The 16112-nt window shown below is 41.4% G+C and overlaps 1 protein-coding gene across 2 annotated transcripts in view; it reads left to right on the forward strand.

Moving 5' to 3' along the window:
* The window catches only part of PCSK2 (proprotein convertase subtilisin/kexin type 2), a 294059-nt gene that overhangs the window by 230893 nt on the left and 47054 nt on the right, over positions 1-16112 (forward strand). For both annotated transcript variants that reach the window (XM_024559813.4, XM_053927192.2), the window contains 2 exons: positions 6815-6903; positions 15087-15262. In XM_024559813.4, the coding sequence (XP_024415581.2) occupies positions 6815-6903; positions 15087-15262 (265 nt within the window). The remainder of the gene's footprint in view (positions 1-6814; positions 6904-15086; positions 15263-16112) is intronic.

The following is a 16112-nucleotide window of genomic DNA, read 5'->3' on the forward strand; positions in this document are numbered from 1 at the left end:
ATATGAAGAAGAAAGAAGGAGATCAACAACATCAAGGTGGGGAAACTTTGCCTACCAGATATCAAAACATTATAAAACCATAATAAATATGAGAGCAGGGCTAGCACAGGGAGAAATAAAAGGTCAAGACAGAATAGAGAGTAGACGCCCTCTACAGGAGCAGACACCAACCCTCCCCCATATAAAAAGACATGACCAAGATGGCAATTAAACCAATGAGGAAAGGATGGTGTGACGATAGTTAATAAATAAAGTTAGTTGTTCATATGGAAAAATAGGTGTCCACCTCACGTTCAGAGCATAAATAAAATCCAGGATAATTAAGACCTAAATGTATAGAAATATTTTAGAATTAAAATGTGGAAAAACATCTTTCTGATCCTAAGATAAGAATGAATTTGTTAAACAAAACACTAAACCACAAGAAAAATGAAAATATTGATAAACCTGACTACATCAAAATTAAATACTTTTCTTCAAGAAAAGTCACGATAAACAAAGTTAAAATACAAGTCACAGACTAGGAGAGGATATGTGCAACAAGTTTTATTTTTAAAACAACAGTATTAAATGTCCAAAATATATAAAGAATGGCTACAAATCAAAGAGAAAAGATACTAGAAAAATGGACAGAAGTTATGCACAAGTGATTAACAGAAGAGAACACTTGAGTGAGTTCACATATGAGAAGATGCTCATCCTTCCTAGTAATGAGGAAAATGCAAAATGAAACAACAAGATACCATTTCACACCATTAGACTAGCAAAAATGGTAAATTTTGCTGATATGAAATGTTGGCAAGGATGTTTAAGCAGGAGGTAATATATATCCATAAACCTATTTTCACCTTTATGTGTGGGGTTGGCCAAAAAGTTTGTTTGAGTTTTTTTCCATAAGATGGCTCTAATAGCACTTAGTTGTCTTTAACTTTATTCAAAACAATTTTGTTAGATTGAATTGTGAATTGAATTGTGCCATATCGTTGTGCATTTTTTAAAAAACTTATCAAAATTGATGAATTTTTGTGCAGCCATTTTAATATTGAAGATAGAAGAAAACATGCAACATTTTTGGCATATTATGCTTTATTATTTCAAAAAAGGTAGAAATGCAACTGAAACCCAAAAAATGATTTGTTCAGTGTATGGAGAAAGTGCTGTGACTGATCGTGTCAAAGTAAAGTGGATAGTGATCAAATCAAGACATTAATTGAGAACAATGAACATTATACAACATGCGAGATACTCAAAATATCCAAATCAATAAAGTTATTGGTGAAAATGAAACATGCATCTTTTATTTTACAGAAAAAACCGTATGGACTTTTTGTCCAACCCAATACATACCTCCAGAGAAACTCTCCATATATGACCAAGGAAATAATATACAAGAATGTTTTCTTCAGATTATTTATAATAGCAAGGAAATTGCAAGCAATCTAAATACCTATCATTAGGAGTATGAATAAGTAAATTTCAGCATATTTATAGGTGAACACATGGCACTAAAACCAAATTCATGAATAAACCTCAAAAATACAAATAAATGAAGCAAAGTTTGAATAGATCATACTATGAAACATTTATATCGAGTTTGAAAACATATTATATGCTGACCTGATTATAAGGTAATTGCACAAAAACATGCATGCGTGGGTGTTCCAGTTGTCAAACTCTGTTTAGTGGTTAACGCTGAGGTATAATGCCTTCAAGGAGGGCTTCAATTGTATCTCTATATATTTAATTCTTTTAAAAATATGTAACACCTTAGCTGGGTAGCTCAGTTGATTGGAACATTGTCCCATACACCAAAGAGTTGCAGGTTCAATTTCTGATCAGGGCACATACCTAGGTTGCAGATTTGATCCTTGGATGGAGTGCTTATGGGACGCATCCAATCAATGTTTCTTTCTCACATCAATGTTTCTCTCTCTCTCTCCCTTCCTATCTAAAATCAATTTTTAAAAAACATATCCTCAGGTGAGGATTAAAATAAATAAATAGATAAAATAAAAAATAAAATAAAATATATACATATATACCAATATAAAATACCTGAATGTGCCCTGTAATTACAGGTTCCTTTGGCACTGAGGCTATCTGGGAAGCCTTGACTGGTCATGCACAGTATTCTGTATGTTGCTTTACTCAAATTTCACCTATATAAATGTTAATCTCATTCAAAACATCCTTACAGAAACACCCGGAATAATGTTTGACCAAATACTTAAGCACCCCCTGGCCCAGCCAAGTTGACACATAAAATGAAACATCACACGTTTATTTGCACATTTCTGATAGCCAGCAATATATGATGGTCAGGAGTTTCTGATAGTCAAGTGTCAAGGTTAAGAGCAGGGGTTTAGAAGCAGCAGACTTGAGTTTGAATTCTGGTTCTTCCTCCTAATGAGAAGTGACTAATATCTCTATGCCTCAAGTCCTTCTTCTTTAAAATGGGAATAAGAGTTTGTTGTGAGGATTAAGTAAAATAATGCATTCCAAACTCTCGGCACAGTGCCCAGCCCATGGTAGCTATCAGTAAATGATACTTGTTATATTCATATTGCTCATTATATCTTACTCTATGACTTGAATGTAGCACATATAGAAAACATGCTTTTGGCTGGAAAGAATAAGTGGAATGATCGATCACTCTAAAGGAAAGCCAGCAACATGGAAAGAAGGGGTGTGCCTGCCCTCTCTCACTGGAGATCCCCAGGGGCAGGGGTGACACCTCAGATTTTTACTTGGACATCTCCACAGTAACTGCAGCTGTTTCAGAAGCCCCAGTAGTCATCATAACATACCAGGTTTTAACCCCATTACCCTACAGGTTAACCATGTGTTGTCCCTCCAGCCTTGTTTATCCATTGTATCAGGTATCTATGCCAAATAATGCCATATAACTATCATACCAAAACTTAGTGACTTAAAACAATAAGCATTAAAAATTGCTCACAAGTCTATAGGTCAGCTAGACAGCTCTGCTGATCTGGACCAGGCTGGGCTTTGTGGCTGGGCTCACCCATGAGTCCACAGTCAGCTGGCAGGTTGACCAGGGGCTCACTGGTTTAGGACAGCCTCTTTCACGAGTCTGAAGGATGGGTGGCTATCAGCTGAGGTGAGAGGCACAAGGGATTGAAAGTCTTTCATCATCTAATAGGCAATCCTGGACTTGTCCACATGACACCTGAGAAAGGGGAAGCTGCAAGTCCTCTTGAAAGCTAAGCTCATCATTTCCACCACATGTTTTTGGCCAAAACAAGTCTCAAGGCCAGCCTGATTCGAGGAACAGAAAAGTGTGCTCCACTCTTCATGGCAGGAGCAAGAAAATCACATTGCCAATGACATGCACCCCAGAGAGTAGTAGACTGGGGCCATTTGGGCAATGCAACACACCCATAACTCCTGTCACTCACCTCCTTCATTAGAAGGAGGCCAATCAAGCAAACATATTTGACCCTTACCCCCTCCAACTATGTCCATTTCTGACAGGTTTATGTTTCATTATAGAGACAAAGGGTAGCTATTGAGTGTTTTAAGAAAGCAAAAGGACGAAACGAAATGGATTTGAAAAAATATTTTCCTGACATTCAGGGAGCAAACACATTTGCCTGAGACAATCAGGAAGGCAGGATTGAGGGGAAACATTCGAAGCAGTGGGAACAGAGCTTGCAAAGGCCCAGATGTGTGAAAAGATGGTGTGGTGAACAAGTACAGGAAGCCTCCACTACTTGCCTATAATTAATTAGTGTTGCCTAATTTAGCAATGAAATGTTTCTTCCCATATGCTCCTCTGGAGAGCCTGTAATATTCATCTCCCCACTTAAAGGCCAAAATCAAGAATATAGAAGGATTCAATGTCTTTCACTTGCTCAAGCCAGTTCACATGAATTTGTCCTCCAGCCATTAGAGAGCAGTTTGGGGGGAAGATGAAGTTATCATCACAGGGGAGGGTAGTGGGTTGGTTCAGTAATTGAGTTCTGGTCTCAGCCCTGACTTAGCCACCTTCTTGCTGTGCACCTTGGAGCCAGCAGCAACTCTAAGAGTCAACTTTGACATCTGTAAAATGAAACAGTACCTACTGGTAGCCCTCCTGTGAAGATCAAAGCAGGTGAAGCAAGAAAAGCACTGAGCACAGTGCCTATTAATGAATAACTACTTAGCAACTAGCAGATGGCTATTGGTCATTCTAGCTCCAAGTCTCATAGAGCAGGGTCCACACACATGAGGCTTCCATCAGTACCTCTGCATGCTCCACAGCTGTCGGTGAAAGCATTGACTGGCCCAGGCAAGGCCTAAGTGCACATTTCAGGTCTTAGAGGGGAGATCTTGACAGGGCTGATTTTTAAATAATAAGGAAATTAGTGCTCAGTCAAATTAGATATGGCATTGATTTTTAAACTTTTATTAAAAAATTGTTTGTTCAGTATGAGCCAAACAGCCAGCAAGTCACATTAATCAGTATCCATTTTTTTAAATCTGTGCATATATATATAAAGCATATATAGGCTTTATATATGGTATATATTTTATATAAGTATATATTTAAATATGATATGTGGGTATATAGATAATGTAATGGTATATATTACATATAAGTTGTATATAAATATATAAGAATATATTCATGAATATACAAGTAGATATAGAATAAATATATACTTAAATATATACTTTATTTAAATAAATACATTTATTTATGTTATATATAAATTTATTTATATTTCTTTATATATTTTATATGTGTATATAAATTTAAATTTATATAAGTATAAATTTAAATAAAGTATATATTTAAGTAAATATATGTTTAAATAAAGTGTATCTTTAAGTAAATATATAAAGTACATGTGAATCAATATAAAGGGGTATATATATCATTTTATGTATATAGATACATGTGTGTGGTCTTGTGCTGTTTGTCAATACTTTAGTTATCAATTTCTTCAGCATTTGGAGTAAGAAGGCAGCCACCATAAAAGCCACGTCCATGACACTCTCCTGTCAAGTTGCACCCTAACTAACACCTTCTTAAGAACTCAAATGTGGTTTACAGAAAATTTAGACTAGTAGATAGTGGTTTGCTCAACACTGTACATTTTCATAGACCTTGCACCACAAGGGCCAACTTCTATAATAACTTTGGGATTTATTTGGATGCAATATACAGATTTTATCCTTGTTTCAGAGGGATCTTGGAGCCCAGGAAATACGTAGTTTTTATGGAGGCAGGATTTCCTCTTATTCACACAAAGAAAAAATTGTGTGTATATATAAAGGCTGGTGCAATAGCTTTGCTTGTCCTAAGAGGATGTTGCAAACAGTCTGCTAGTCAATACTGCAGAAATCAAAACTTCCTAGGGCCCTGTAGCCAGTCAACCCTTACACCCATATCTCCTTACTGTGTGCCACAGTTTGAGCCACAAGTGAAAAAGCCAGCCCTCCAAACACTGGCCCTTCAGCAGACTGTGCTCACCTGTTCTAGCAGACTTGGTAACGGGACTATTTCATCCCTTAGCTACTTCATAGACCTTCAAAATGGACTGGTCAGGGTCAGGACTGGTAGTTTTGGATGACTTTCACGTCTTGCTGTTTAGGATTAAAACAGCATTTTGATTGACTTAAGAGTTTATGCTTGTTTCAGTTCTCTAGTGCCACTAATAAAGTACCCTAAAACTTAGTGGCTTAAAAAACAAACATTTATTTGCTCACAGTAACCTGGACAAGGACAGCCCATCTCTTTCCAATAGCTGCTGACTCAGGTGATTGGCTGGACGGGAGGAGGAAGGTGTCACATACGTCAGGTGCCTCATCCAAGGTGTTGAAACATTACAGGTTGCTGAGCCTTCCTCTCCACATGCTCCATCTATTTGTGGGCTAGCTCAAGCTACTCTATATGGCATCTGGCTCCAGCTGATGGAAACAGAAGCTTCCAGGCCTCTTAAGAAGTGGTTCATCATCCCCCTCACTGAATTTTACGGGTCAACCCAAGTCACCAGGCCAATTCAAGCAAAGGGAAAATACACACAGGAGGTGAAGAACTATTTGGAACCCATGGTATAATGGAAGAGAGACAGGCAAAAGGGAGAGAATTAAAGGAATTACAGTGTCTGTTGCACAGAACATTCTAGAACATGAGCCCAGAAAAGGCCTTGCTCAGAATTATAAGGCCGGGCAAACCCCAGAAAGATGATCTAATAAATGCCTGGGGTTCTTAATCTGGTCGGCCTCAAAGGTTCTGTGGAACTATGCAAAATGTTGCCAATATGTGTTTTTAATTCCTGGAGGAAATGGGAATTTATAGCATTCAACACATCTTCAAGAAAGCCTATCATCCAAAAAAGGTAAGGAAGCATTATCCCATCACTGACAGGCAGCATTACAACCCAATGGATGAGCCAGCCTTGAAATTAAGCACCAGCCCACAATTCTAGTGCTTCAAAAAAATCAGAGCTCTTCCAACCAGTACAAACCTGTTTTATATGGTGTTTCTTTTTCACCAGAGACCTGTAAATGTGTTTTGTGCAGGCAAATACTTCAAATTTTAAAGTAAAGATCAAATTTCAAGGTTGAAATGTTCCAAGAAGCCTCTTTTGGTAGAAATAAACCAAGGTCAAGAAGGCAGCCGGAGGGGGAGGAGAGAAAAAAGGGATGCTGGAATACGCAGACGAAAATCAGGTGGGCCAAGTGCTGGCTTCGGGCTAACTGAGCCATTGAAAAGAACCAAATTGCTTCTAGTTGATAGAATTTAAGGAACCTCCTCCAGACTCTTTTGAAACTGTATCTAACTTGTCTTTATTTGTCTCCACAGCCATGGGACCCGATGTGCGGGGGAAGTTTCTGCCGCAGCCAACAACAATATCTGTGGGGTAGGAGTGGCATACAACTCCAAGGTCGCAGGTAAGATGTCCCCTGCCAAACAGTAGACCCTGGTCTGGGCAGCCAGCCCCAAAATGCATCACATCCTAGTTTCCAGGCTGGCCAGGGCCTGGCAAAAACTCCCACTGTCACAAGAGACCTGGGACTCATAGATTTAACAAGAGTGAAAAAATATTTTTATTTTAACCTATATGACAATATTAATAAACTTTTAAATTTTTATGTAAGCATAACATACAGAAAAGTGCACAGATCACAAACATATAGCTCAATGAATGTTAATAAACTGGCCAAAAAACAAAACATTACCAGTGCCCCAAAAGCCCTCCTTGTGTCCCCTCCCAGTTACTACCCATACACACAAGAATAACCACAATCCTGATTTCTAACAGCAGACTTTGCTTATTGCCAGTTTTTAAACTTTATATAAATGGAATTGTCTTTTCTGTACTCTTTCATGGCAATATCAAAAACATTTCAGTAAGACTCAAAGACTGTAGACAATGAGGAGATGTGTATGAATTGTTATAAACATGCTCAGAATCTTCAAAATGGTTTTGTGTTCATTGTGTTTTGTACAATGCATCTCATCTTTAAGGAAATATATTCTACCTAGAACCTTTTCACTAAGTTCCACCAGAGGGATATTTAACAATTTCATCTTTACAGAAGGCATTGGAAATGAGAGCGGCAAGACACTAGAATTTTAGAAACCCAAACCTGTGCCCATTCCAAAAAAGAGAAGGAGAGAAAGAGGATGAAAGAGTGGGGTTCACAATCTTTCAACAAGATGCTGGAGAACGGAGTGACTCCTGGCTCATTCTGAGTTTAGCATCATATTGGTTCTTAATTTACTTAGGCTGACTCACCCAACTTTATTTCTCCTTTTTACAACTGTCTTGATATTTTTCCTGGTGATTTAATGGAACCATAAACATACTTTGTGCTGATACTTTCATTTCTAGGGACCTAAATAAAGCAAGAACAATTTATACAAACCCACCATTAACCTCTTTCAACACTGTTTGCTATGAGGTTTGACTGAGCTAGGTGCTGAATTTCACAAAAGAATGCATCTGGAAGGTTCTGAAATGTAAATAGAGGAGGCTTTGTCACTCAGGTTTCAGTTCTCTTTACTTTGTGTGCATCCAAAACGCTAGTATTAAAATGTCAGAATCCATTATGAGATCGGGGAAAGAATATCACCCAATTAATATTTTATAAGCTAGGTTTGTACCTCGGGTGGTAGCCAAGGGAAGGTATGTTCTCTATTCACAAGACAGAACTGGAGGCAACTGAAAAAGTCAAACCTGAATTTCTCATTCACAGTGATTGTCTTCAAATCAGTTTTGAAGGCTCTGTACACCCAAAGTAACTGGTTTTTTGAACAAGAGATACTTAAAACTACTGCCTGCAAAAATTAAGAGTTAGAGCAGGTCAAGGTGTTTTAGAGGTTTATTGTAGTTCCTTTCCTCATCTGCTTCTTCTATTTTTTCTCTATTATCTGAACTCTGAAAACATCTGAGCTGCTTATCAAAGGTACATAATTATCCTGTTGTCTTCATTTGAATTTCCTAAAGCAAAGCCAGAGACAAAAACTGAGGTATATAAGGGAGGAAGAAATTTTCCTCCATCTAGGTTCATCTGCTAGTCTAAGAGTAAAATTGACATGACACAGATTAATAAGAGAAAATAATCAAATTTAACTATGTACATATGTACAGGGGTTCCATAAGAATATAGGGCCCAAGAACAGATAGGGCAGTTGAGGCACATATGCCATCCTGAGCTAAGGAGAAAAAGGTAGTATTTTGGGACTTTGAAGGGGAGGAAGACAATTCACAAGGAAGTGGAAAATCGAATGTTTGGTAAACAGATGTTTGCTGGGCCATGCAGAGATAGTGGGAGACAGAGCAACTCGGATCACTAGGCCCTGCCACACCTAGTTCACATACACTACGGTTATCTATGAGGATAACTCCCTTCTGGGAACAGGCCTTCTGTCTATTCTTTTAGGCAATAAGAGGCAAGGTCAAAGGTTCTTCTTGAGTCCTTTGTTTCTTAAAAATAAAATAATCCTCATGGCAGAGAAACACAGTTTGGGATGGCAAATTTTGCTTACTTATAGGCACAGGGAGTTTATCTGGAAGATGATCCCAGGAAGCCAGAGAGAGGGAAAGGTAGCAAAGGGAGGCAAGCAACAGTGTGTAGGTGAGCTGGTTGCTCCCATGGACAACTGGGGACCTGAGTGACTATGGGAGTATCCCTTAAAATTACTGCCCCCAAGGTGAGGAGGCTGTTCTTCATTGGTAGGGAAGGCTCCTGGGACATGAACACGCTGGCCTGCCCAGCCTGCCAGTTCAGTGAGCTGAGAACTCCTAAGGCAGAGAGCACGGCCCCAGGCAGAGATTCAGATGAGGGCAGCAGATCCAGGCAGAGTACAACAGCCTCTGCCTCACCTGCTGACTAACCCCCACCCCACAGGCAGGTGAATGCAGCCTGCTATCTCAAAGATGCAACCTGTGCTCTCTGAAACCCTCACAGCAATGCTCTGAGATTCCAGAAACCCAAGACCAGAGCTGGTGGGAGGCATGCCCAGACACACAAAGATTTTCAGCCAAGCAGCCACCTTGCTCCCCTTTCCACTCCCTAAACCCCAGCTTTGCTCCCCTGTAACCACTCGTGCCGCTTCTAACTGCTCAAGGGCAGGAAACTCTATACCCTGTCCTGTGTCCTTTAGGTTAGGACAGCCAGTGTTCTCTAGGCTTCCCCAGAGGAGCTAAAGGGAATTCGTCATGAGGAAGCACTGACGCGTTACTCAAGATCCCAACAAAAGCAGAATTTCAGATTCCCCCACCTTACACATTTAGGGAGAACATTTTGTTCATTCTGGTTGGCAATTACAAAAGCTGGCTGTTTTTTATACTAAATGAGCATACCCTTCCAGAGAATCTTTCCTTTCTGAGTTGGAGATGTGTGGAGCGCCACCTGGTGGCCTAGCAAGATCCTGCCAGCCTCAGGCCCTGTCAAGGTGTTCAGTCACAGGTTGGGGACCCACTGGCAGCAATATCCATCCCTCCAGTGTCTGGGTGTCTCTTCATCCTCTCTTCTAGAAAAGACTAAAATTATAGTGCTGTAGAATCTTAAGGAAACAGAAATAGAAAGGAAACAGAGATGAGATTATAAAATAAGTCCTGCTCATTTCCCCATTGGGGATCCTGTCTTTCTCTTGTTGATTTGCAAGCATTCATGGTATGGCCTAGATATTAGTCCCTGCTCAGTTTTAATCAATGCAAATATCTTCTCCAAAGCTTTTACATGAGGTCGTTAGTCCAACTGGATTCCACCTTTGTACATTGTGCTAACTGGTAGTCCAGTTTTATTTTTCTTCAAATAGTGAATCAATGTTTCCATTATTTAATAATCCAACCTGTCTCTTTGATTTGTAGTACCATCTTCATTGAATATTAAGTTCCCATTCATACATGGTTAGTCTCTGGGTACATATAATTTAAATAAAGCCTCCTAGCAACTATAAACTAGAAAGTGTTAACCACACTCCTTCTACTACTGAGTCTTTGGATATGCTTTTCTGTTTGCCCAGAATCCTTCACCCCTACACTATACCGGGTCACCTCCTTTCCATCCATTAGCTCTCAAGGCCCCATTGTTTTCTCCACCATCAACTCCCAGACCACTCTCCTCATCTACACTTGAGAAAGCCTTCTGAATTTTCCCACCCCAACACTAACCACTTTTGGTTACTGCACATTCTTATTATTGTGTGTTATTACATATATTAATACCTTTCTCCTCAGGCAGATGACAGTCTCCATGAGGACAGGGGCCATGTCTGTTTTCTCTCACACCTAAGAATTAGCACAGGGTCTTCACATAGTGGGTGCTCAAACCCTATTTTCTGAACAGCAGAAAGCAAGGATGGAATAAAGAGAAGGAAGGGCCAATGAAGAAACCCAGTTTTAGTAGTAGAAATTTATTGTTGAATGGAAAAATGGATGCATGATTGGAGTTGAGAGATTAATGGTATAAGGCCCTGAGGACCCAAAGCCAATGCAGTTTCTATCTGGGAAGCCAAAGTATTTTCTTTTACACCAGCACCATCTTAACTCTGTTCTTTTATTCCACTCAGATCAGCAGTTCCAACTAGATCTGGACCTCACTCTTGGGTGCCTACCATGGGCCCAGTCCTGCTGTGGGTGGTCGAATACAGCAGTGAGCCTGCAGACAAGACACCTGCCCTCACACAGCTAACAGTCTAAGACAAGACTCTGACAATGAGCAAATATGCATACACAATAATAACAGATAATCATTGCTGGTAGAGACAAAACAAAGCCAAATGGTGGAGTATAACTGGGACAGGGCACAGCAAGTGACTTGAGGGTGGGCTCTACAGCATCATCCCTGGGCTTCTGCAGAGCTTCTCAATGCAGCCCCAGGGTTCAAGCTAGGCCAGATGGGATTGGCCTAACCTCCCTTCCTTTTTTAGCCACAGCATATAGATTTACATATTGAGCTTCAGGATGAGATCTCCCTTGACCAAAGATTCTGAAGAGTTTGAAAATCACACTGTTGACCATGGTTAAAATAACCTGGAATTTCACAACCAGCAATGAACTGCTTCCACATATTTAGGTTTACACATTTTTTATCTGTTTTTAAATAAACCAATAAAAATCACCCATTAGCACAATAATTAACGTTTTCATATCCTTAAAACCTCAATCAGCATGAATTTGCTCCTTAGCCTACTGATTAATACCTGTTAACACTAAATGTGGCAAATAGAGATACTGAGGTTTGTGAACAGATGTAGCATTTCCTGGTGTCAGGTACAAGCCCATCTTTTGTAACAGGAGTAGAGGCGGAACAGATTTAGCTCAAATCCTCTGGACCATGATCCCCTAGAGCAGTAATTTTCAACCTTTTCCATCTGATGGCACATTAAACTAATTACTAAAATTCCATGGAGTGTGTGTGTGTGTGTGTGTGTGTGTATATACACACACACACTTTGCTGACCTGACAAAAAAAATAGGTATAATTTTATTGATTTACCAAAAATAATAGTAATTATCTACCCTTTTTGCTCCAAAGTGACTTTTTAAAAAATCAGGTACCTATACTTGTATATAAGGATTTCTGGTACCAAGAATTAACCAATCAGATGCAACCTTATTATGCAATGTGACCAATAAGATCCTACTCTATGACCTACATATTTATAGTTCAAGACAGGGCATTTACAGTAGATGGCTATTTTGTTGTCGTTGTTGTTGGCTTTTGTCATTTTTTTATTTGTCAATCTAAGGGAAACGAGGTCATTACCCCTGGCTAAATAATCAGGTATTGCATGTTTTTAAAATTCTTGCAGCACACCAGTTGAAAATCGCTGCCCTAAAGGCTAGCAGCAGTGCAAATTGTGCAGACAGGCATGAGGCTCAGAACCAAAAGAAGAGAGGAGGGAAATGCAGAGCCACCACAGGTCATTATTTTGGTGATCAGGCCTAGGGGGTTAGGGGGATGGGAGAATAGATGTTTGATGTACACCACATCTCAACTTGAATCACATCAGCCAGTAGAGCATTTTTACAAATGTGAAGAAGCTGAGTCCTAGCTCCCTGGTCTTCCTTCTTTGCCTCTGTCTCTCATTCTTATGCCTTCTCTTGTGTCCTCTCTCTCTATGTGTCCCCTGTAGCTCCTAGAGTACCCAGAGACAGAGGAGAGGCCCTCCCTAAAAACCCTTGGGTCACCCTGAGCCTGTGTCTTGGCTGTTAATGGTGTAGTTGCTTGCAAAAATTAATGCTGTGTCTCATTCAATTAATGTATGCCTCATTCCTCCAGAGCTTAACGAGATTAAAAGAATGTCGGGCGCCTAGCCCCTGAATATGAATGAGAGCCTTGCTTCTAATATGTGGGCGCCCTTGTCTCTCTTGATGCTGAAACAGTCAGAAGATTAATGCACACCAGCTCTGATGTTCTGTGCAGCACAAAGGGAGACAGGGAGGGGATGAAGAGGAAGAGAGACAGAGGAATAAGAGCTGCAAAGAGAGAGAGTACAGGACACGGCTGGATGTACCACGCACTGGCTATATAACAAAATCCAGTGTTGCCATTGGCTGGCATGTGGTGGGGCAGTCCAGGCCTACTTCAGCCAGGGTCAAATTTGTCTCACCTTCCAGTTAAGATAGCTGTTCAGTCCTGGTCATCTGGTTACTTCTGAGATTTCTTCTTGCAAGAAGGTGAATACCAACCTTTCTGTGATGTTTCTTTGTCCACAAAGTGGGCATCACTTCTTACAAGAAAAAGCTGCACTGTCTGGTTTATTCTACAACCTGTGAGCCACCTTTGTTGAGCAAATTTTTTAAATAACAAAATATAGATGGGCCAAAAACAAAAGGTGGAGTTTTAAATTTTCTATCCTTTATAAAATAAACCACAAAACTTAGCTCCCAGAAAGTGCAAACCCCGCTTATTTTGGATAAGCTTCCTCCAGGAGAAAGGATGTCAACTCAGAGATATTTGTTGGCAAAAATGGTGACTTGATTCATAAGTTAATGGCAGAGGATATAAATCTGGACCTGTTATTATTTGTTCTTCTTGGACTGTTGTTTCTGTTAGCGAGAAAATCAATCAAATAAAGTAAAAATACTACTCATTTATTCATAAATATTTATCAAGCTTAACACAAATTCCAAGCACCATGCTGAGCCAAGCACTCATCACCTGAGACAGAAGTGAACAAAATAGACACATGCCCTGTACTCAAAGACCTTGCTACCTGGTAGTGAATGAAACATACAAACAAACAATGCTAATAGAAGGCTAAAAGTGTGGTGTTAATGGAAAACCTGGAGAGCAACATCCAGAAATGCTTCCGGGGGAATGCCTACTGAACACAGGTTAGTCAGGAGGAGGGTGAGCCCTGGAAGAAGCTGCAATGCAAGCACAAGGGGTGGGCTATGAGATGTTGAGGAGAAAAGAGGGAAGACAATTTTATGTCAATTTCACATGTCCTGAAAGAACCATAGTTGTCCTTCTTTAAACTGATTTGCATACCATGTTAGGTAGTAATGCATGTTAATAATGTCCTTTGACCATGGGGGACAAATAAGGAGTGTCAGCATCCAAGCTTAGACTGTGTGCAGCCCAACCCCTTCATTTCAAAATTTCTATGGACAGAAAGACTCAAGTCAGTGTACTAAAATTCTAGGCCACTTGCCACAAAATAGCATATCAAGCAGAGAAAAATATGACCCCAAACACCAATGTTTTGAGGTTAGTGATGGAGAGACAGAAAGTCCATCCCATTGGCTGCTGCTGAGTTAACTCTGGAGAGGCTTTTTAGGGATTATGTGAACCCCAGGTGTCCACAGGCTGGTCCCTTCTCTGTGTCCCTCTGCCCAGCTCAGGTTTTCCCCCTACACACTCACAATCCAGGACTGCAGGACTCTGCTCCTTTTCAACTACTCAGCAAGAAGTCACTCCCACAAGACATCAAAGAGTAACACCAACTTTACAAAGATGCCATAGAGGATAAAGAGGATGGGGTTGTATCATGCACCCATTATTAGTGTATTTTAGAATAAGCTATGCAGCCTTTCTGTCCTTCCCAAAGTCCCTTCTCAGATACAATGCAACTGAGAGTTCCTCTTTTCCTGAACCTGCACTTATACACTGTCCCTGCCCCGCCTCCACTCTCTGTCCTCTGCCCTCTGGGATTCCACCTTAAATATCTATTATCTATTGCCTCCCCATCACTGTCATACACAGGAGCTTTATTTCTCCTCTGAAACTTGGCTCCAGTCACTATCTAGTCCTTGAAGGCTGATCTTTCACTTAGGAACAAGCTTATTGAGGAATGTCTTGAGCAAAAGTGGTTTTCTCCCCACTGGGAATTCTAGTGAAGTTTACTAGGGGAATATAGTTGTGTTCAAATAGTTACCTAAGGAAAGGTGAGGGTGGGATCCAAAAAGGATGGGTGGGCCAGTCTGTTCATCCTCCCTGATCCTCTGAAGGTGTAACCCACACACTACACCCAAGTGGGACTCAGGATTCCGCAGGGTCCCCCAGGGCAACCAGGGCACCCAGGGTGGTGCACCCAGGATATGAGCCCTCCCCACCCGTGTCTCCAGTGAACTGGGGACCAAAACACTGCATTTACCTGCCGCTGGTGTCCACAGGTATCCGGATGCTGGACCAGCCATTTATGACAGACATCATCGAGGCCTCTTCCATCAGCCATATGCCCCAGCTGATCGACATCTACAGCGCCAGCTGGGGCCCAACAGACAACGGGAAGACGGTGGATGGGCCCCGAGAGCTCACACTGCAGGCGATGGCTGATGGTGTGAACAAGGTAAAGTCGTTCCTGTCGCCATGCCCTGGTCCAACACTGGATAGGGGGCACAGGAGGTGGAGAAAAGGTGATGATAGAGGAGGAAAAGGTGATGATGGCAGGGTGAGGGTCAGCAGTATGACTGTCACCCTTTGCATTAGCTCAGCCTCTGCAAGAACAGACCCCAAAGTAGCCTTAGGCATGCAGATTTTTGAAAGGGACACCTGTGAAGGAAGAAGAGGAGGTGACCAGAGGAGGCTGGGTACACCTTTAGACGCAGACAGTGACGCAGGCCTGGTACCTGAGAAGGAGGGTCCTACACTGCCCTGGTGCCTGCAAGAAGGGTCCTGACTAGCGACAACAAGGCCTCCCACACACACTCCTCGCCTCCCCCTCACCGCCCCCATCTCCCCCGTAGCCGCCAGCGCAGACACGGGCATCTGAGCAAACCAGAAGTAGATGCAGGCTCGGCTGCGAGGCGGTAAACCCAGGGTGCTCCCAGGCAGAGCACGGTCGGAGCCACGGGTCTCCAAGGCCGCAGCTCCCTGACATTAGCACAGGGACAGAGCCAAGGAGATGGGACAAGGCAGATCCCAGAGGAAGGGCAGCCAGGAGATGCGGGTCACTGTTGGGGGTCAATGGCTGTGCAGCGAGACAAAGGAGAGTCCCTGTCTGAGATCTCAGGGCAGGGGCCACTCCAGACAAGACATCCAGGCTGCTGGATCAGAGTCTCCCTTGGTCCAGGTCCCAGTTGCGCCACTCAGTATCTGCGCTCCATCGGCAAATGACGTGACCTCAGTGTGCCTCAGTTTTCTTACCTGTAAAATGGTGATAACAATACATTCCTCCTGCGATCATTGTTAGGTGTAAA

This window comes from Desmodus rotundus, chromosome 6 (assembly GCF_022682495.2).
Source record: "Desmodus rotundus isolate HL8 chromosome 6, HLdesRot8A.1, whole genome shotgun sequence".
Lineage (NCBI taxonomy): Eukaryota > Metazoa > Chordata > Mammalia > Chiroptera > Phyllostomidae > Desmodus > Desmodus rotundus.